Source organism: Chrysochloris asiatica, unplaced genomic scaffold (genome assembly GCF_000296735.1).
Source record: "Chrysochloris asiatica unplaced genomic scaffold, ChrAsi1.0 scaffold00013, whole genome shotgun sequence".
NCBI classification, from domain to species: domain Eukaryota; kingdom Metazoa; phylum Chordata; class Mammalia; order Afrosoricida; family Chrysochloridae; genus Chrysochloris; species Chrysochloris asiatica.
In genome coordinates this window covers 10,670,196-10,692,319 of record NW_006408531.1, presented here as the reverse complement: position 1 = coordinate 10,692,319, position 22,124 = coordinate 10,670,196, and the positions used below count along the sequence as shown (strand labels likewise).

The 22,124-nt window shown below is 41.9% G+C and overlaps 1 protein-coding gene across 1 annotated transcript in view; it reads left to right on the top strand.

Moving 5' to 3' along the window:
* The window catches only part of HECA (headcase homolog (Drosophila)), a 64,622-nt gene that overhangs the window by 26,529 nt on the left and 15,969 nt on the right, over positions 1–22,124 (top strand). The window contains exons 4-5 of the mRNA XM_006834708.1: positions 18,609–18,716; positions 18,821–18,874. Coding sequence (XP_006834771.1) covers positions 18,609–18,716; positions 18,821–18,874 — 162 coding nt within the window. The remainder of the gene's footprint in view (positions 1–18,608; positions 18,717–18,820; positions 18,875–22,124) is intronic.

The window sequence follows — 22,124 nt, the reverse complement described above, 5'->3', positions numbered from 1 at the left end:
TTTCACATGCATATGAGGTTATTGAAAATACCATGGCTTGGGTCAGGCACACCTTAGTCCTCAAGCTGACATCTTTGCTCTTCAACACTTTAAAAGGTTTTGTGCGGCAGATTTGCCTAATGCAATACGTCGTTTGATTTCTTGACTGCTGGAATGTAAACCACAAGGTCAGTGCTTCAAACCCACCAGCTGCACCTTAGAAATCCTATACAGCAGGTGTGGGGAATCTTTTTTTCTGCCAAAATTTATAACATCATTCATGGACCATACTGATTATCGACTTAAAAATTAACCTCCTATATTTGGTCAACCATTTAATTAACTCACCCCGTGTGGCACTATGGGTTAATGCACCAGACTGCAAAGCTGTTTGAACTGCAAGGTCTGCCGTTTAAGCTCACTAGCTGCTCCTCAGATACTATATACAGAGTCGCTATGGATCAGAACCGACTTGATGGCACTTAAGAACATCAATGTGATGGTGACAACAACAATGTGATGGCGATGCTGGTTAATGCCTGGGCTGTGAGGTTCAAGTTCACCAGCCACTCTTTGGAACCTGTGTAGAGGGTCACTATGAGTCAGAACCAATTCGGTAGCACTTAAGAACTAACAGCACCACCAGGGTGGTAGGAAGTGGCAGTTTAAGTGTGGTTGTAAAGAACTGACATGTTACATAGGACTTTTTAATTTTTTTATTTTTTTAAGGTTTTTATTGTGGATTGAGTGAAAGTTTACAGGGCACATCGTCAGTTTCACATTCAACCACTCATATGACTTGTTTCATTACATTGATTATAATCCCCTCCATACATCATCAGTTAACAGTATTTCTCTCTATCCTCTTTAGCTTTTTTTTTTTGTTGTTGTTGTTGTTGTGAAGTGCCATCGAGTCGGGTCCGACCCATAGCGACCCTGTATAGGAAAAACTTTGCTTTTTTGGAATTTACAGTCTTGGCTTTTAGGGAAGGTTTTTACATTTATCTGTGGATATCCAGGGCTCATGTATGCGATTACTAACAAGCATAACTGAATAATCAGGTGAGGGACAGTTTGCTATGTCTGCTAGGTGGCTAAAGTCTGATCCTCAGAGCTTATGGTTTGGACAGTCTGCAACGCTTGGGCCCACAGGGACATGAACTCCTGACCAGGTCTGCACGGTCTGCATCAGATTCCCCCTTATTTATTATTTGTTTAAGGGACGCTGCCTGTCTTAGGCGGTCAGTGCGAATTCCTCCGTCTTACCTGTCATCGAAACTCATTGCAGCATGGCAATGGCTCTGTCTTAGGTTGCTGAGGTTCCACATAATCCTTACCTGTCTCTGGCCACACGTCCAGCATAAGCAGCCGCCATCTGAAGAAGGCAGGGAGGGAGGAGACCGGCTGTTACATAGGACTTTTACCTACCATTTACATTTGACATTTTGTTCAGTTATAAAACTGTGACTTTACCAAACTATTGTTGTTATTATGTGCCATGCAGTAGGTTCCGACTCATAGCGACCCTGTACAGGGTTTCTGAGGCTGTAAATCTTTATGGGAGCAGAAAGTAGTTTTGAACTGCTGACCTTGGGGTTAGTAGCCAGATGTGTAACCATTACGCTACCAGTGATCCTTTTACCAAACGCTACTATGAATTTAATCAAAACAACTTATGTAGATATGTGATACTTGGCATGATGATATGTCTATTGAATCATTGGGTTTCCCCTGTATCCCTTACCCTGCTCCCCTGCCCTGATTCACTTGATTTTTTCTTGTAAGCTTTAGAGATATTTGAACATTTTATCTTTGGAATTAGTTTTACTCGTAACTTGTTTTTTTAACGTTGCATGGGATATGTGGTGTAAAGATGACTTTGAATAATTTTAATGAATTAATTTGAAATGTGTTTCTCTTGATAATTTTGGAAATACTTTTTAGAATTCATTTGAAATTTAGTTAAGTATTTATATGTTTACATAATATTTTAGTATAAATACATTTCATAAGACAGCTTCTCTGACAAAAAGAGACAGTTATAAAATTTAAACAATTCTTCTATAAATGGCATCTTTTTCCACTTTGAGTGTTTGAGACTGGTCAGACAATAAAATTACAGCTGTGTTCCACAAAAATTAGTAACTGGAGGAGGAATGACTGTGTAGTTATGCTGTCAGTGGATTTTGAGTTTCCTCAGCATAGGGAATTTCTCCTTTAAGAAGTGCTTCGAGAGAAAATGCTCTGCATGTGTGTGTGACAGGCGGTGGGGCAGCAGGGCAGCAGAGCCAGGACGTATTTAAGATGATCTCAAGTCTGGGTTTCATTTTGACTAAGGTTTGTGTAAGCCTTGGGCACACCCTCTCCTTTGACAAGACTCTCCATGTTGCAACAGCTTCTAGAACCTGCTTGTTGGTTGCTGATGCAGCGTTTCAGAAGTAGACTGTGCAGTGTGGTCCCCGGGGGGAAGATTTGTCTTTTCTTCCCAGATCCCAGCCGAATGGCTGTTGGGTGGAATTGCTGCAAAGCACTTTACCAGATTTAATTTGAAGGGAGGAGTCCTGGTGTGGCACTGTGGGTTAATGCGCTAGACTGTAAAGCCCTTTGAACTGCAAGGTCAGCAGTTCAAGCTCACTAGCAGTTCGTTGGAAATCCTATACAGGGTCACTGTGGGGCTGGAACCAACTTGTTGATAACAACAACAACAAAAGCAATTTGAAGGGATGTCTGGGAAGCAGAGAGGCTGCATTGATCAGAGGGTAGAAAATGCATATGCAGAACACAGGAATATAAGGACTGAGTTTGATTGTAGGGGATAGAAAAGGCATGAAATAAAATTAGCTACATTGTACTGGGATTTTATTTGTTTAAATACCGTAGTATGCAGATCTGGACTCCTGATGGATCAGCACTGAACTTCAGACTACAAGGTTGGCAGTTCAAACCCACCAGCTGCTCCTTGGAAACCCAATACAGGGTTGATATGAGTTGTAACGGACTCTATGGCACTTAACATCATCAACAGGTATAAAGATCAGCTTGGGAGTTAATATGTTGACCCAATTGGGAAAGGCATAGGGTTCAGGAGAAGTGAGCTAAGTCTGTTTTTTGTTGTCAGCATTTCTCTCTGATGTCTAATCTACCATTCCCCTATCCAATAGATTGGGGCTTCTTTATGTATTTTTCCAAGGAAAATTGTTTTATTCACATTGAATGACAAGAAGTGACCCTTTGTTTAAGCCTTTAAAATTGTTTTTGAATTTAGTAATTGTATGATTTTACTTCATTGTCTGTAACTGTTTGCCTTTGTTTTTAAAGATTGCAAAAATTTGGAGTCAGGAAATCTGTATACTATAATTGAGTTTAAAAACCTGCTTCTTGCTTCTTTTATTTGGTTTGCCTTATGCCTGGTTTGTGAGTTTCAGGATTAATATAATGAGTATTGAACATTTCGAATAAGACAGTATGCTAAATTATCAAAAGAAAAAAACAAACCCATTGTGGTCAACTGGATTTGGACTCCTGGCAACCCCATGTGTTAAGAGAGTAGAACTGCTCCGTGGGGTCTGCTTGGCTGTAATCTTTATGGAAGCAGATTGCCACGCCTCCTGCAGTGCTATTGAGTGGGTTTGAACTGCCAACCTTAGGTTAGTAGACAAGCACAAACTGCCACCCAGGGACCCCATTCTAAATGACCGGACTCCTTTTGGTGATCTGTAAACATAATGGTCCTTGTCTCTCCTTATAGGCTGGCTCTGCCTTCTGTGACCCATGAGCAGAATGGGAAGAATGGACGATGAAAGGCCACACACACTAGCTGAATTGGGCAGGTGGCTGAAGGAACCTCTGCATTCAGGAACCCAGGGACTGTCCTATTTCTGTTCCATGGAACTTTGGTCTTTTTAAGAGAAACATTCAGAACAACACTAGGAAAACATTATTTTCATCCTGATACTCAGCGAAACCAAGCATATTTGTGATTTGTGTCATATTGGGTCTTGCTATGGCCCCTGCTTTCCTTCTTTAGAGGCATTCTTGATGTGGATTTCTTCCTGGTAGCCTTGTGTCTGAGCCAGAATGAAAAGAATCCAATAGGTAAAATAAAAGCCTAGAGCTTTCCAATTGAGGCTGGATAGGCTGTGGATTTTAGTTCAGAGTAAGAAAAACCTGAATATGTTGAGAAAATATAAATCCTAGGTTGCTAAACATAGTTGAAGAACAATTTGATTTTTTTGGGGGGTGGGTGGGGTGGGTAGGTATGTGAAGCTTCCATGTTTATTTGGACTGAATTGTTTGCCTTGTAAAAGCCATGGGTTTAAACCCTCCTCTAAGTATGAAAACACATTTAACTAAATATAATTACCATGTATTCAATTTGCTACCCCCTTTGGAACAGTCTCATGTACTACAATAATATAAGGGATATTAAATTAAATCAGAGGTTAAGATCCATATGTTTAACTGCTCTTATTGTATCCCCTGTAATAATGAAAACAGGTAGGCATAATATTTTTGCTAAGTAGGCGCTGCCCTTTATGTGTTGTGAAGCTTAGTGTCTGTTTTTATTTTTGATAGATAAAAGGCCTAAAAATGTTTGAAAATAATGAAACATTAAAACCTTTTAGGTTTTATATAAAAACACAAAAACAAGATACAAAAGCACTAGTCATTGAGAAATAGCTAGTGAACTTGAGGTGTGCGGGACATCAGTGGTCTACAGTTCGCCTCTGAACTGGTCTCTCCATGGCTGCTCTGCCCCCTTCATTCTGACCACCCTTCAGCCACAGAGAGAGGTCTAAGCTAAAGTTAGAGGCTCTGCATTGGGCTTGATGGGCGATCAGAAAGAGGGAAGGCCAGGCTAGGCGCTTAACTGTGGAATGCCTTGAACATATTGTGAAGACTTGGGACTTTTAGTCTGTGAGTTTCTGAGTTTTCTGAATCTGTATATGACCTGATTGTAGTGTGGTTTTCAGAAGGCTGATTTGAAGGTGATATTCAGACTTTTACCTTTGTTTCCCTTAAAAGAATTAGAAAAAACCGTCCTGCTTACACATCTAAAATTTGTCACATACACTTTAAGGTATGGCCTAATACAGATGCCGTGGTTTCTAGTTTATTGTAAAATTGCCATTTACATGTATTCAAATAGAATTCAAATATTATGATTTGCTAGCCATTATTATACATTTTTGAGTCCTGGTGTGGCGCTGTGGGGTAATGCTCCAGACTGTAAACTTGTTTGATCTGCAAGGTCGGCGGTTCAGGCTCACCAGTTACTCCTCAGAAACTCTATACAGGGTCATTATAGGTCGGAACTGACTCAATGGCACTTAACAACAACAACAGCGTTATACATTTTGGAGCCCTGGTAGCATAGCGGATTATGAGCTGGGCTGCTAACCACAAGGTCAGCAGTTAGAATCTACCAGCTGCCTCTCAGGAGAATGATGAGGCTTTCTCCTGCTGTAAAGATTTATAGCCTTAGAAATCCTATACAGGGTCGCTATGAGTCAGAACTGACTTGATGGCACACAACCACTAACCAATTAATTATACATTTAAATAATAAAATAGATGCGTTATATTTTTCCTTTTAAAAATTTTATTTTGTTGTTAAGAATACACTCTACAAAACATTCTGACTCTCTTCTGAATCATTCCTCTGCCATTAACTTGCTACCACCTAAGTTTCATATCTAAACTTTCTGGTTGGTATTGTCAGTTTGAGCCCATGAGGTAGTTTTTTTAAATGCTCAAGGTAGACAGTCTTTACTAGTTAAACTAAACAGTTGTTTGCTTTTAAGAAGACTTCAGAGATACTTTTGGTTTAAAGATGATGTCCGGGCAGTAGTTCTGGGGGTCATCTCACCTCCTTGGCTCTAGAAAATCTGGATTCCATGAGCATTTGAAATTTTATTTTGCATTTCCTCTTTTTTTAAAATTAGGATTCTTCTATGAAATCTTTGATCAAAACATTCGGTTATGAAAGCTGGACACTATTTCAGTTTTTCCCGTCTCATGGCAGAGGAGGCAGTTGATCCTGGGGGCACTTAGCCACACATTCCACTTCTGCCTCCTGTTTTCTACTCCTTCTGTTGCTCTAGGTGATTGGAAGCCAACTGTAGCTTGAATGGCAACTTGCATGCTTTTAAAGTCCCAGGTACTACGTAACAACTAAGAGAACAGAAGCACTAAACTTGGTATTAGGCAAATTAACTGGCATGTACCTGAAACCATGACCCTAAACTTAGAAACCAAGTTTCATGAGGTGCTTGGTTGTACATGAGCTGCCAAAATAGCTCTTCTTTTCTTTTTTGTTGTTAGTATATCTGTCACAGATTTTACAATTCAACTTTTATAGGGGTGTAACTTATTGAATACAGTTACATTAATTGGCTGTATAATCCTTTCCTAATCAGTGCAATTTTTCTGTCACTACAAACCAAAACTCAGTTCTTCATAAGCATACATTTTTTTCTTTATTTCTATCTAATTCTCAATCAGAATTTGATCCTATGATAGTCCTGCTTCAAAGTCTCTTGTTGATCATTCTATCATTTTTTGGTAATAAAATCGGTATATAAACTTAAGTTTTAGTTAAGAAGTACTTCTGGAATGCCAGAGTAAGGACCTCTAGAAATCTGTTCCTCCCTAAAAGTAATAATGTTGTTGTTAAGTGCTGTCGAGTCGATTCCGACCATAGCAACCCTTTATAGGGTTTCCAAGGAACAGCTGGTGAGCTTGAACCACTGACCTTGCAGTTCAAACGACTTTGTAGTCTGACACATTGTCCCAAAGCGCCACACCAGGACTCCTAAAGTAATATACACACTGACAAAAATGATCAAAATCAGCTTTTTCAGAATTTTGGAAATTAACCAAATGCCTTAAGTAACTGGAGGAATGTTTATTTAAGGAAGATGACTGACTCTAGGTAAGAACACAAGCTTTATGGTGTTTTAACTTGCTCTGTTTCATCCTCTCTCTGTAACTTCAAGGTAGCTTTGAAAACTAGCAGTACAGTAGTCACTGGAAGGGGAAGAGCATTTTTGGAGCTGCTCCAAGAATTCCAACTCCAGGGAATTGCCTCAATTTGAACTGTCTGGAAGCTCCCTGGAATGGCTTCATTCTTAGGGCTTGCCTTTACTTGATTGATACAAAGGGTGCCTAAAAGTATTGGCCCTGGGGTGTCTGCTGAAAACAATCAGCAATGATTGTTTAACATTACTATCTAGCTGCTAAGTCAGTTCTTGGCTATGGATGCATAAGCTTATTTTAAAAATAATCACTAAGTTTGTATTATAATGTCTGCTGTGTAAAAATGAGCTTCATCTTATACCACATATTTTAAATGAATAATAGTTTATTATGATTACATAATTAGGATCCCTGATGTATAGCCTGTAAAGTTTGTTCTGTTTTCAAAGACTACACAAGAGTTTTGTAAGGTGACATTTATAGTCTGAGAAGTGAATAAAATCCTGCTCCTGGGATCATAAGCCACATATAAACCCACTGTGATCATGGGGGTTTGAAGGAGAATCCCGCCTGTTCTCCGGGTCTGTGCACACACTGCATCTTGCCTCCTCTTCACTTGTTGTTAAGTGCCGTCGAGTCGGTTCCGACCCATAGCGACCCTGTACAAGGTTTCCAAGGGTGTAAATCCTTACGGGAGTAGAAAGCCTCATCTTTCTCCCGCGGAGCGGCTGGTAGTTTCGAACCGCTAAACCTTAAGGTTTGCAGCCCGATTCGTAACCACTACGCTACCAGAGCTCCTTCATCTTCACTTAGTTCACTCCCATTTCTCCTATCACCTACTCTGGGAAGCCATCTTGCTTTTTCAGATCTGAGTAAAGCACTGTTTTTATGTAGTCCTCTACATAAAAAAGATAAGCACTGGACTGCTAACCAAAAGGTTAGTGGTTCAGATTCATCAGCACACTACTCAGAAACCCAATATTCATGGGTTGTTATGAATAGGAACAGACTGGATAGCACTTAACTAACCAATGAAAACAAAGTATTTAGTAACTTATAAGGAGTCTTTACTCAGCCAGTTTTTAGTTTGTGATCTTGGACAAATCAATTAATTTGTCTTAAACTTCGGTTTTCTTACCTTTGTTGTATCTGTACAGGGTTTCCGAGGCTGTAAATCCTTACTGGAGCAGAAAGCCTCATCTTTCTCCCGTGGAATAGCTGGTAGTTTTGAACTGCCAGCCTTGAGGTTAGCAGCCCGATTCGAAACCACTACGCTAACAGAGCTCCTTTTCTTACCTTATAGAGGGGAAATAATAATAGGGTGAGGCCTCAATGACATGATGTGTTTTTAGATGCTGTCTTAGTTATCTGTACAGATACAACAGAAATTCCACAAATAGATGATTTTAACAACCAGACATTTCTTACACACACTTTGTTGTTGTTAAGTGCTGTTGAGTTGGTTCTGACTCACAGTGACCCCGTATCGGGTTTCCAAGGAGCATCCAGTGAGTTTGAACTGCCGGCCTTATGATTAGCAATCTGGTACTTATCCTACAGTACTACACCAGGACTTTTGTTGTTGTTGTTGTGTGCTGTCGAGTTGATTCCGACCCCATAGCGACCCTGTACAGGGTTTCCAAGGCTGTAAATCTTTACGGGAACAGAAAGCCTCATCTTTCTCCCGCGGAAGAGCTGGTAGTTTCGAACTGCTGACCTTGAAGTTAGCAGCCTGATTTGTAACCACTACGCTACCAGAGCTCTTTTGTTGTTGTTGTTGTTATGTGCTGTGGAGTTGGTTCTGACTCATAGCGACCCTGCACAGGGTTTTTGAGGATGTAAATCTTTACAAGAGCAGAAAGCCTCATCTTTCTCCTGCGGAACAGCTAGTAGTTTCGAACTGCTGACCTTCAAGTTAGCTGCCTGATTCGTAACAACTACGCTACCAGAGCTCTTTGTTGTTGTTGTCAAGTGCTGTCAAGTCGATTCTGACCCTTAGCGACCCTGTATAGGGTTTCCAAGGAGCAGCTGGTGAGCTTGAACCGCCAACCTTGCAGTTCAAACGGCTTTGCAGTCTGGCAGCTAGAAATCTAAGTTCAAGTTGCCAACTCTAGAAGATGGCTTTCTCTCTGTGTCAACTCTAGGAAAGGTCCTTGCCAACTTCTGCTCATGTGTAGTTTTTATGTGGTTTGACATCTTTCTTTACCAGCTCTGCTTCTGGACTTGCTTGTTTAATCTTTTCTATATCCCAAGAGATTGATTTCAGATGCACTCTAATCCTTACTTGTTAACATTACAAAGACAACCCACTCTCAAATGGGTTTATAACCACATGCTTGTTGTTGTTAAGTGCCTTCGACTCATGGTGACCCTGTGTAGGGTTTCCACGGAGCGGCTGGTGAGCTTGAACCGTCAACCTTGCTGTTTAAACTGACCTTGCAGTCCAGTGCATTAACCACACCAGTGCTGTGGAGTAGGCTTCAAATTACAGTGATCCTGTATTGGGTTTCTGAGGTGGTAATTCTTTACAGGAGCAGAAAGCCGTATCTTTTCCTGAGGAGTGGCTAGTACAGTCAAACTGCTGACCTTGTGGCCCAATTCATAACCCACTCTGCTACCAGGGCTACTTAACCACAGGCTAGGAATGAGAACACATAGCTGGGGAGGCCACAATTCAAGCCACAACAAATTCTTGCAGTATCTGGCAAATGTTGTTGTTGTTAAGTGCCATCTCACTAGCGGCCCTGTATAGGGTTTCTGGGGAGCTGCTTGTGGGTTTGAACTGCCAATCTTGTTAGCAGTCTAGACTTACTAGTAAATGGTGGTGGTGGTGTTAAGTGCCATTAAGTCGATTCCGACTCACAGTGACCCCGTGTAGGTTTGCAAGGAGTGGTTGGTAGGTTTGTACCACCAGCTTTGCAGTTAGCAGTCCAGTGCTTATCTGACAGTGCCATACACCAGGACTCCATCTGGCAAATTGTTAAGTGCCGTCAAGTCAGCTCTGACTCCTAGGTGACCCTGCACAGTGGTTCCAAGGCTTTAAATCTTGGTGGGAGCAGAAAGCCTCATCTGGCAAAAAGGGCTAAGTCAATGTTAGCTTTCATTAGAATTACAGCTGTTGTAGCTGCAAAGTTGTCTTCATCCTCTGGGAGCTACGGGCTCCATCAGGCCCAGAGACCATCTCTCTCCTATTCACTGTTGAACTCCGTACTACACTCAACCCCGGGCACAAGAGGTACGCACAAGCATCAGTTGAATTGGCTTCTCATTGATTGTCAGCTGGGCATAATTGGCTTTTGTCCCGAGACCTATTTATTTTCTTTCTTATGAAGTAAATGTTCATCCGAAGGTGAAACCTGGGGATTTTATTATGTCTCTTAGAGTGAGTTCTTATCAAATGATAGCTAGGAAAATAAATCACACATCTGCCAAACATGATTATTAGTAGCTTCGGAATTTCAAGGCTCTTCTGCCATGAAACTGACTTATTCAGAGATAAGAACACCTTGAAATGAAATGGTTTTCTTTATGAAGTTCATGGTTTTAGTTCTTAAAGTATTTTCAGACTATAACTGTTAAACTTTTGGCAGATGTTGATATCTCTAGTTATCTATAGACAAGAACCAGCGTATCCAGTATTTGAGTATTTCATTGCATTTATTTCAGAGGCATTTTGTGTGTCAGACAGTAAATTAATGTTAAGTCCACTTCTCATCACATGCTAATTAAAAAATTAAGTCTGCCTCGGGTCTACAATGTTTCCAGGTAACTAACTTTTATTGTTTTTATTATCAATTGTGATGATAGAAGAAATTTGGGGTTGTCATATGCTGTATTGATGTTTCCTGACTCCTTCTAGAAGCAGAGAAGGGGAACTGGAAATGGTGGTGTTACTACACCTGGGCATAGAATATTACCAACATTTCTGGTTTCCAAATACATGTTTTTTTCCCCTGTATTTTCTATAATTCTCTTGCTTCTTCACTGTTCTGACACACAAAAAAGATTATGACAGTCAGCCTACGAGAGCTGCAAAATCCCATTTCAAACCAAAAGAAAGATGCTCATTGAATTTGCGTTCATGCCAAGGAGGGAAGCCAGGATTGATTAGCATCTTAGAGACTGTGGTCCTCCAGTGGTGAACACAGAGCACAGAGTGGCACGAGAAAGAGCCACACTGCAGAGGACAGCTGTATGACAGTTACACGCAGAAAACAAATGGAGTCCACAGTGAACCAGGAGGTTAAAATGCAACCACTAAGAGAACTTGGTTAGCACAGCTATACCTCCCTTTTGAGGATAATAAAAGGAAGGCCTTTAAATAAATAAAAAAACTTTTATTGTGAATTGAGTGAATGTTTACAGAGAAGATCATCAGTTTTGCATTCAACAAATCCTACACTTTGTTTCATCTCGATGATTCCAGTCCCATTCATGTAACTACAGTTTTCCCACTTCCTCCCTGTGGTTTTAATTTCCATTCCACCCTCTTTCTCATCTCTCCTCAATTTTGTCCTTAGGTAAATGTTGCCCTTTTGATCTTGAATGGTTGACCATTCCATGGTGAGCATATTTTACTAGTGTTGTTATTCCCCTATCTCCTGCTTGGCTGAAAATCGGGCCATGAGAGTAAGTTCAGTTCCAGACCTGAGGGTGGTCGAGGGCCATAGTCTCGGATTCCTCCAGTCTCTTTCTGACCAGTCAGCCTGGTCTTCTTTTTTTTGCTAATATTTTAGAGTTGTGTTCCACATTTTCTCCTACTCTATCTGGTATATTCTAATGTGATCCCTAAGAAGGCCCTTCCTCCGCCCCCCCCCCCCTCTTGAAAGCTTGTAAACCAGTCACTTCTTGCGAAGGTAGCCAGCCCCCCCCCCCCCCCCCTTTTTGTTTTCATAGTTTCTGTTTGTAAAAAATATGACTTTAACAATTAATTTTCTTATTAAAGAGTTGGCCCGGTCCTGGGCCAACCTCGCAATTGTGGCCACACTTGAGCCCATTAATCTGCTTCTGAAAAAAAATGGCCAGAGAAACCTTATGAATAGCATTGCCTGATGTAGTGTCAGAAGATGAACCCGTTCATGTTGGGAGGCACTTGGTGAAGAGCTGCCTCCTCAAAGTGGAGTTGACCTGAGTGACAGGGATAGGGTAAATCTTTCAGGGCTTTAATTTGCTGAGGTGGCAGTATTCAAAATGAAAAGAAACAGCTGCAGACTTGCATTAGCAATTGGAGAAGGATCTCATGCTTGGTAAGGTAGAGGGGTCAGGGAAAGAAACAAAGAGCCTCAATGGGTAGGACTGACACAGTGGGTGTAACAATATGCTCAACAAAGCAACAACTGTGAGCATGATGCAGGACAAATATAGCAATGATTGTGAGGGGGCTTCTGGTAATAGAGCAAGGGCAAGTAACATGAAAGGGTTTTGAAGAGTAGATTTTTTTACTATTGTGAAAAGAATCTTCACCGAGATTAGACATATGCGTACACGTGTACATGCAGTTACATGGATAAGGGTATGTTGTTGTTAGGTGCCATCGATTTGGTACCGACTCAGAGTGACCCTGTGCACAACAGAACGAAACAGTGCCCGCAGGTCCTGGACCAACCTCGCAATTGTTACCACGCTTGAACCCGTTGATTCTGCCACTTTGCCAATCCATCTCGCTGGGGGTAAGGGTATATTTATGGTTATTATAGAAGCTCATATACATGGGTATGTATATATATTATTTTAGTCAATGTCAGCTATAAATATATTTTGAAAATTTTATTTGAGAGTACATGTATATGTGCTTTTTTACCAGTGAATGGAACTTTCTTACTAAAACAAGTAGATGTTAAGATTGCTAATGCCACTGATGGTGGTGGCTGCGTGCTGTAGAGTCGGTTCCGGCTCATAGCGACCCTGCTTGGGTTTCCGAGGCTATAAATCTTTAAGGGAGCAGAAAGCCTCATCTTTCTCCCGAAGAGTAACTCCTAGATTCAAACTGCTGACCTCGTGGTTAGCTGCCAAACTCCTAACCCACTATGCTACCAGAGCTCCTAAATGCCATTGATAAAGGCTAACCAAATTAATACTGTTATTCTGCTGATTAAACTGTTGAATTGATAGTTTTTAGTTAGTCACATTAAGAAAGTTGAATTCGACTATGGCTGGCCTCCATATTTGTGACTGGCAGTGGCAGCGTGATCTAGGAGGTAGTCCGTACTACATGACTCAATCTGTCGTACTTGTCATGTCTCAGTTCAGTTTTCTTATCTCCTCTTTCACCCTAAGTAAGTTCTCTGGGGCTAATGTGGGACTCTCCTTTTCATGTTTGTATAAAAAGTGAATTCCAAGTTGTTAAGTGAAGCTAGAGAAAGGGAGAAGAGGAAGGGATGGGGATGTTGCTAAGAAAAGCTAAGTGGAGACAGGACTGGTATCACATGAGTGTGCCATCCCCTCAGAAGAGTGTAGACTTTTGTAGGTTAGAGCCAAGGAGACAGGACCCCTCAGAAGAAGATAAGGTGGAAGGATCAGGGCCTACTCCACTGTGTTTGGGCTTCACCAGAGAAGTGGGGAAAGTGGTCTCAGGTGGGGGAAAGAAGACTGCGGGGGTTGGAGGTGAGTGACAGGTGTGTCTTGAGAGAAGTGCAGAGACAGAAACAGGCAGAAGTCAGAGTACTATAGAAGCATGAATAGCAAAGTTCACAGCTGAGGATGCTGAGACAGGGAAGTGGGGGGAACAGGAGCTGTGGAGTGGGTGGGATGAGCTAGCTCAGAGGACTGGGAACTCTTGTTGCTTGTGCCTCTCTGGATCCTTCTTTAAGGGTGGAGCACAGGCTATGGCCAGGAGTCAGGGCAGCTACTCCGGAAAGGTTCTGCACCTGTGGGGTTGCCAGGGTCAGTGGACCAGCAGTCCCCATCCCCCTCTCCGTCTTCCTGCCTTTCTCTAGCAGACTGGAAACCCACGAGGGAATGGACCACTTTTGACACTCATGGAGTACAGACTTCAATGCATGCTGGGCAAAAGTGATTTGGAAATTATAGGATGACAAATGAGTTTTTATTTTATATATATCCTCCTTGTTTCAAAAGTAATTTAAAGTGGCTTTCAAAGCTACATGTAATATACTATAAGGTCAATAATAAAAACAGGATATTAGTGATGGGGAAAAAGTTTAAAAATCCATGCATGTTTTGAGTCATACACAAAGGGCAGATCACAAATTGGACTTGCACGTTTCTAGTCAATAGAGAAAGGAGACAAACAGAAGCTCTACAGTGTCTACCAGATCAAAACAAACCAGTTGCTTAGCAGTGTAGAAGACAGTTTGAAGTAGTGAACAATGTCCTTGACAGTATCTTTTCATAAATAAAGCATATGTATTAGACCTGCTCATGTCATTAAAAGCAGTCTCTCTTGGGACTGAAACAGTGTGGTCAGGTACCCAGCTCCCTGGTGATCTGCCTTCATTAAGGATAGCTTCTCTCGAGCACAGGAGTCACACACCTGGTCCCAGGGCCTGGCACATGACAAAAGTATGTGTATGGGTTGGGGGGTGGGGCTTGTCTCCCGGGAGAGTGCATGCTTGCTAGACCTAAAAGGCATTTAGGTTCATAGTTCACAGCACAAATCTGGTGCTGGCTCAGTAGAATACATTGCAGACTAACTGCCCCATTGGAATTCTGATCTATAGGAATGTGTAGTCATATCATCTAGGGAATCTTAAAAATTGATTCTCGTTTGAGCTTTTGGAAGACACTGAACAGCAGTGAGTTATGGATTGTTGTCTCTGAAATCTACCTGGTCAGCATGCTGCCAATTAAACATAAAGCTATGGGCTTTATCTATAGGACAGACTAGAGAAGAGATAAAGTCATGAGGTCATTAGGATTGCAGAGGTTAGGGGAGGTGGCCAACTCTAATGAGGTCTTTGGCTTCCAGGTACCATTTTGGAGTCTACTACAAGAGAATAAACAGGTCCAGCATTTTGGGACACCATCTTGTACCAAGTGGTAAATGGAAAGTACATATATAAGATATGATTAAGGAGCTTTGATTATGACCAGATCTTTGCCCTGGCAAAGGAGGACATTGATGAGGATAATCAGAATCAAGTCTTACAGTGTTTTAGAAGAAGACCATTTCCTGCCAAGAGCTGACATCAGGCCTTCTCTGGATTTAGAAATGGAATCTTTGTATCTGGACAGTCTGTAGTACTCACATGCACACACACATGCCTGCATACATACATACATACATGTAGTTTTTCAGGACTCTTTGTCCTGGTTGATGACATTGTGATACTTGGTTATAATATTTGGTTCACAGTACGTGCCTGCCGTGCTTGGAGATGTGAGGCTACTGCTGGGACGTCCATGATGTAGTATCCTCAAGGTCCAAACCAACAAGCCAGAGAAAAAGTGGCCTGCTAATTCATTTTCTTGCACACTGTGATCCCATTATATGCAAATTAAATTATGCAAATGTCAACTAATAAAACATAAATAATATTAATAAAAGCCTCACATTATGTACAAAACTTCAAAGGACACATTCTCCCAAATTATGCATCAAGTCAGATCTTCAAAGCTGACAGGCCAGTTGAATTGTAAAACTGTTCTGTTACCCTGCAGCATCGCCTTTTCTTATAAACAGAAATATCTTCTTCTGACCTTTGGCAGTTTGATATGAACTCTGCTTTGTTTATAGGACTTCTTTAAGGATTTTGGTGAGATTTTTGGGTTATTTTAACATCCATTATTATAATTTAAAATCTTTATTATCTTTCCGAATGTCTCCCAAGTATGCAAATAGCAGTGCTGAAAAAATGATCTGAAGATCAGTAACTTTGAAACAGAAATTAGGCACAGTAAAAAACACTATGTATGATATGCCATGCTGTTAATTTATGAGATAAACGCTGAGAAATATTAGCGATAACACTGATCAAGTTAAAGGGAATCAGAAAAACCAAAATACAGCATGATGCCTGCTGATTTATATGCTTAGAGAATGCACTCCCCACACTATCTCTCAGACTGTGGGACAAATCTGTCTTGAATTATGTAAACTCTAAGATGGGTTGATTGCCTGAAATGCAACCAGCTTGTATGAGTCCCAGTTACTTACACTTGGCTAAGGTGGCTTAGGTTGAACTATATACGTAGAACAAGGACTAGTCTGACATTGAGAAGAGAAGCTTGGTCACCTTTTCTTTAAAACTCAAAACTAAAAATTCACTGCTATTCTGACTCATGTTGTTCTTAAGTGACATTGAGTCAGTTCTGACTCACAGCGACTCTGTATAGGGTTTCCAAGGAGTTTGAACCACCAACCTTGTGTTTAGCAGTCCAGTGCTGATCCTATAGCACCACATCAGGACTCGTTGTTGTTGTTAGGTGCCATCGAGTTGGTACTGACTCATACCGACCCTATGCACAACAGCATGAAACACCGCCTGATCCTGGGCCAACCTCACAATTGTTGCCACGCTTGAGTCCATTGATGCTGCCACTTTGCCAATCCATCTCACTGGGGAGCTTCATCTTTTTCTCTGACTCTCCACCTTACCAAACATGATATCCTTCTCCAGTGGCTGGTCTGTGTTGACAATGTGTCCAAAGTATGAGAGACAAAGTTTGGCCATCCTGGCCTCCAAGGAGCACTCTGGCTGTACTTCTTCCAGTACAGATCTGTTGGTTCTTTTGACAGTCCATGACTTTCAATATTGTCCTCCAACACCATAACTCAAAAGCAACAACTCTTTTACGGTCTTCCTTATTTACTGTCCAGCTTTCACATGTATTGACCCTATATGAGATTTCCAAGACTAAATCTTTGTATCTTTTTCCCTCAGAGCAGGACTCATTTGTTGTTGTTATGTGTGGTAGAGTTGGTTCCGACCCATAGCAACCCTGTACAGGGTTTCCGAGGCTGTAAATCTTTATGGGAGCAGAAAGCCTCGTCTATCTCTCGCAGAACAGCTGGTAATTTCCAACTGCTGGCCTTGCGGTTCGCAGCCCGATTCATAACCACTACACTACCCTGAATAGGGTTTCCAAGACTGTAAATCTTTACAGGAACAGAAAGCCTCATTTTTCTCCTTTGGAGAAGCTTCTGGGTTTGAACTGCCGACCTTGTGAGTTAGCAGTCTAATGGTTATCCTACAGTGCCACCAGGGTGCCTATTTTTTAAAACTATAGGAGAGCATCTAATGAATTGTGTTATGTTATGCCACATTGCATTACTTACTGTCGGGGAAAGAAGTACATTTCTTGTTGGTGGTGAGCTTGAAGTCCATATGACGTGTCTTGATTGGCAATAGCAAAAGAGCACGCAAGGCAGTGACAGCATTTGACACGAGATTATTTAATACACATGCCGAGTGCTGTGGAGAGGGAGATGGTCCGGGCAGGCTGGCTGGTAGCACTTTGCTTACCATAGGATTTGGGACTGGATGAGGATCTCTTCCAGGAGGGGCAGGAAGTGAGAGGAGGGCGTGTGCCTATGTGTCCTGAAGGGACACTGTCTAATGTGCCCTACTTCTGGTGGGAGTCAAGGCAGACCACTTCACTTACATTTGGGGAAAGGAAGATGAGCCCCTCCTGATGGCAGCCACTCTCTAACCATGTTCCAAGTCCCTTATTTTTACATCCAGTTATAGAAAGTCACAGGTCCTTTCATTATAACTGCGTATGTTTACATGTGTGTCAGGTGCTGTTTCAATGACTTTAGTCTTCTCTTTCATCCTCCCAGCATCCTTTTGAAGTAGGTGCTAATATTTCTTCCATTTTACAGGTGAGAAAATAGAGGCATGGGGAGGTGAGGGTACTTATAAAAAGTCTTCCAGCTGATCCATGGCTGACCTGAGAGGCCAGTCCAGGCAGGTTGGCTCAGACTCCGTTCCTATAGCACCGTGCTCTTTGACCTCTTGCAGGAAGCTGGAGACAGGACAGACACTTCTGTCAGAAACTGCCTGCCCAGAAGGGAATGCCCAGACAAGAGAGATGACTGTATAAAACTATCAGTATTTTATTACATGCTTGTTCAGAAAATATACAATTTGTGTTTGGCAACTAGATGAGCGGTGGGTACAGCCCCCACCCACTACCACTGAGCCATATCAGACTGGTAGCAACCCTACAGGTAGGCGTCAGTAGAACTGCCACATAGGTTTTAGGCTATAAATCTTCATAGGAGCAGACAGCCTTATCTTTCTCCTATGGAGCATCTAGTCGGTTTGAACCACTGACTTGTCCTTAAGCGTTAGCTGCCCAACATTAACCCACTGTGCCACCAGAGGGAAAGAGGTAAGCTTGGAGCCAAGCTTTGAAAGAAACCCTGTTCATGAGCTAGAAGCTGGCTTCCCTGGCTTCATCAGAAGCGGTGTCAGATGTATTAGTGTTGTTGGAAGTCCTCAGGCTATTCCCAAGGCTCACCCAGCTCCATGACTGTTCAGAATCACCTGCTACTTCCCTCAGGCTGGAGTGGATAATGGGATGAGGAATCTACTGTGCCTATTACTTGACATTAAACAACCTCTTGGTTTAGTATTTGTCTTTGAGTCCTGGCCACAGTACAAGGTCACAGTGGTCACCATAAACTTGCAGAGCTTCCAAGCAGACATGGGCTTGTAATAGTTCCTTGTAATATTTCCTGCTTCTAGGTCGTCAGGCAGGTGAGGTGGGCTGTGATGATCACAACCTTTCGGGTGTCACAGGTTTCAGCGGAGACGTCAGGCCTCCTTCGTGTTCCATGCACTTGTTCTGGTACGGTTTGTAGAGTGGTTTACCCATCTTTGCATCTCCAAACACCCAGTTCATTGCAAGTGCTCAGTATTGGTAAAGTGATGCCTTTTTTTTTTTTTTTCTTTTGTAGCTTTTGTGCAAAGGAAGTCTTTTAGTCTTCCTTTCTTTAATGTGAAAATAATTGGTAAAGAAATATTATCAAATTAGTCTCAGCATTAAAAAATTTAAATGTTAGATCTTGTGACTATAAAAGGGAGGAAGAAAGAAGGAGAAAAAACAATTTTTTTTTTTGATAAAGTGTAATTTGCTACAATTTGATGAACTTGACCTATACTTACGGATGTAGTAGTTTAAATACCAACCAAGAGGGAAGGAATCTTCACAGTAAGGATCATTCCCATTCCCTCAATACACAGGATTGATAGACTTGGGCAACTTAGACATTGGCAACCTAAAATGGGGGTAGTGGTGGGGGGGGGGTGGCTAAATAGGCACGAAGTGATTGGCTTACAAGTTTTCACGAGGGAGTGAGTGGTTTTCCTCATGTCTAGTTGGGGCTGGTGAAAGGAGATGGGGATAAGACACTTAGGGTTCAATAGTGAGTAATTGTTATCATGACTAATTGTGATTGTTGCAACTGTAAAGGTAGACCTTTTGTAGCAAAAAGAGGGGCGTGGCTGATATTGCAGTACAGGAGCAGAGGACCCTGGAACCATAAAGGGAGAAGAGTGGGAGCGGAGTGTGGGACCCTATTCTCTGAATAGAGATGGAGGCAGAACTGATGATGTGGAGAAATGGGGTGGCCAGGGACTCAGGACTCATGGAGGCAGAGGGAGGGGCTGTGTGCTGGGGTGGGGGGTGGGGGGAGAACAGGCTTGCAGGGTATGCCTTTGGGTGTTTGAATGATTGCATATTCCTGAGTGTTTTGTTGTGCATCCAAAAACAAAAACCAGAGGGAATAGAAGCAAATACTGTTGAATGATAATGCATGGAGGAGATTTATCATCGCAATGAAACGAAATATGATAGGATGAGTGTAAAACTGATGTTCTCCCATGTAAACGATCACTCAATTCACAATAAAAACTTTAATTAAAAAAGAAAAAAGTCTAGTTCAACTGTCCTTAATTTGTGTTCATTAGCCCTGGGTTCAGATCATTTGGCTACTGCCATTATGTTCCAAGGACATTCCCTTTAAGGCTATTCCTCTGAAGGATTGAAGATTGAACTTTGTTTAATTGACTAATTAACATTTTAAAGGACACAAAAGGTCACAGCACTGGGGACTTTAGTTCATTTACTCAGAGTTTACAAACTATTCTTCTTCTTTTCCACTTCATTTCAGTCCGCTGTAATACCTTTGGGTCTTCCTGTCTGAGGTTACAGCTCTCTCTCCTCTTCCTTCCGCTCTACCTACCATGTGTGGGTTTGATGTGCCAATGTCTTTTTGATGTAATTTATTCAGAACCAGGTTTGTGCAAGGCCTGGCGCCAGTGGTGCCGTGAAGGTCTCCTGAGCTGTCAACCAGGGGACTTTGGATTCCAGCCAGACCCTGCTGAGGAGACTTAGGGTAGTGGAGAACTGGGAGTCCTGGAGAAATCAGTGTCTTTAAAAGAGGAGCAAAGAAAAGTGGTTTACTATCTGCCTAAAGAAACAAATACTAAAACCTCACTGCCACCCAGTCGATTCGGACACAGAGTGACCCTCTAGAACAGAGTCAGACTGCCCCACCAGGGTGTAAACTTTACTGAAGCCATGGTCTCTTCTGCAGAGTGATAGGGGTTCAGACGGCCGACTTTTCGATTCGCAGCTGAGCACCTTAACCACTTTAACCACCGTTCCACCGGGTGCAGGTGTCAGTTCCTGTTTAAGGACTACAGGTGCATCGATCTTGTTAAGTGCTATTGAGTTGCTTATGACTCATAGTGACCCTTGGGAGTTTGAACCGCCAACTGTACGATTAAAAAATTCTTACAACAGCCAGATGAGGTACATTTTGTTAAACTGAGGAAAGTAACCCGAAGTGAAGTTAAGTCACTTGTTTAAGATTGCAGCTCAGAGTTGGTATTCCTGGGATTCCAACTCAGCTGAGTTCAGAGCCTAAAGAAATGTCACTGCATATTCTGATGGGACATCTCAGTGTCTCTCTTATCCAGTGGTTCTCACTAGGGGAGTGACTTTGGCAATGTCTGTTAAATAAAATGGGGGAAGAAAAGAGAAGTGCCTTCCAATACTATTGAGAGAATTCTCTTTTTGTCTTCACAACCTGGTGGTGTAATTCTCTAGAATAACATCTGTGCCATTTACCGCATCCATGTCATGCAGTTGGTTTGATGGGATTGTTCCTAAGTCCTTAGCTCAGATATTTACTTATCGTTGAAAACTTAAAAGGACCTAGATTTGTTTCTTAAGAAATAAGTTCTACGTGTGTCACCTTATGCTTTCCTTTCCTTTTGGGAAACCTGCCTGGCTTTTGGGACCCCATGTGGAACATGTGTTTAAGATCTACCTTGCTTTGTGCCTTGATAGCTGTGGAATATTCCTATGTAATTCTGTGTAGACCAATAGTTTGATGAACATTCCTGCCATCAGTTAGTAAGTAACTGAAAATAATCAGAGATGAGGCAGGTCTATTTTCTGGCTTCTATGTGGTATTTAGAGTCCTGGTGTGGCGCTCTGGGTTAATGCATTGGACTGCAAAGTCAGTTTGAACCATGGCAGTTCAAGTTCATCAGTCACTCCTTGGAAACCCTATACAGGATTGCTATGGGTTGGAACTGACTCAACAGCACTTAACAACAAAACAACCAAATGTGGCATTGCAGGATAATGCATTGGACCACAACCTTGGTTTCAACTACAAGGTCGATGGTTTAAACCACAAGGTCAGTTGTTCAAACTCACCAGCTGCTCCTCAAAAACCCTATAAAGGATTGCTATGAGTTGTATGTAACTGACTCAATGGCATTTAGCAACAACAGTGTGGTATTTAGAACAACTTAAACCCATGATACAGGGCTTGGGTTTATTACCAAATATGTTGGTGTCTCCCTTCTGGAGATAACACCAGTACTACTTGTTGACTAGTTCACTCCAGCAAGCTATGCAGCATACTATTGCGTAGCTTGCTGGAGTGAATCATTTTTAAGTAGACCCTGGAAGTGCCCGCCATTACACCCACATTTTTGGAAAACCTCATGGTGTGTACTGTTGACGGTGCTGGCACAGAACTAATCGCAAGGTGAAGGACTTGGACTATTCCAGACACATTGGTGTGTTCTCGGCCTGTCACAAGTATGAAAATTACATCTATAACATCACACTAGAAGAAAATCATAACTATGTTCTAGCCCTGTCTTTGGTAGTAATTTCATTGGTAGAACTCTTGACTCTAGGATTAAAGGGGCACAGGGGGGAATGGTCGCCTTGGTCCC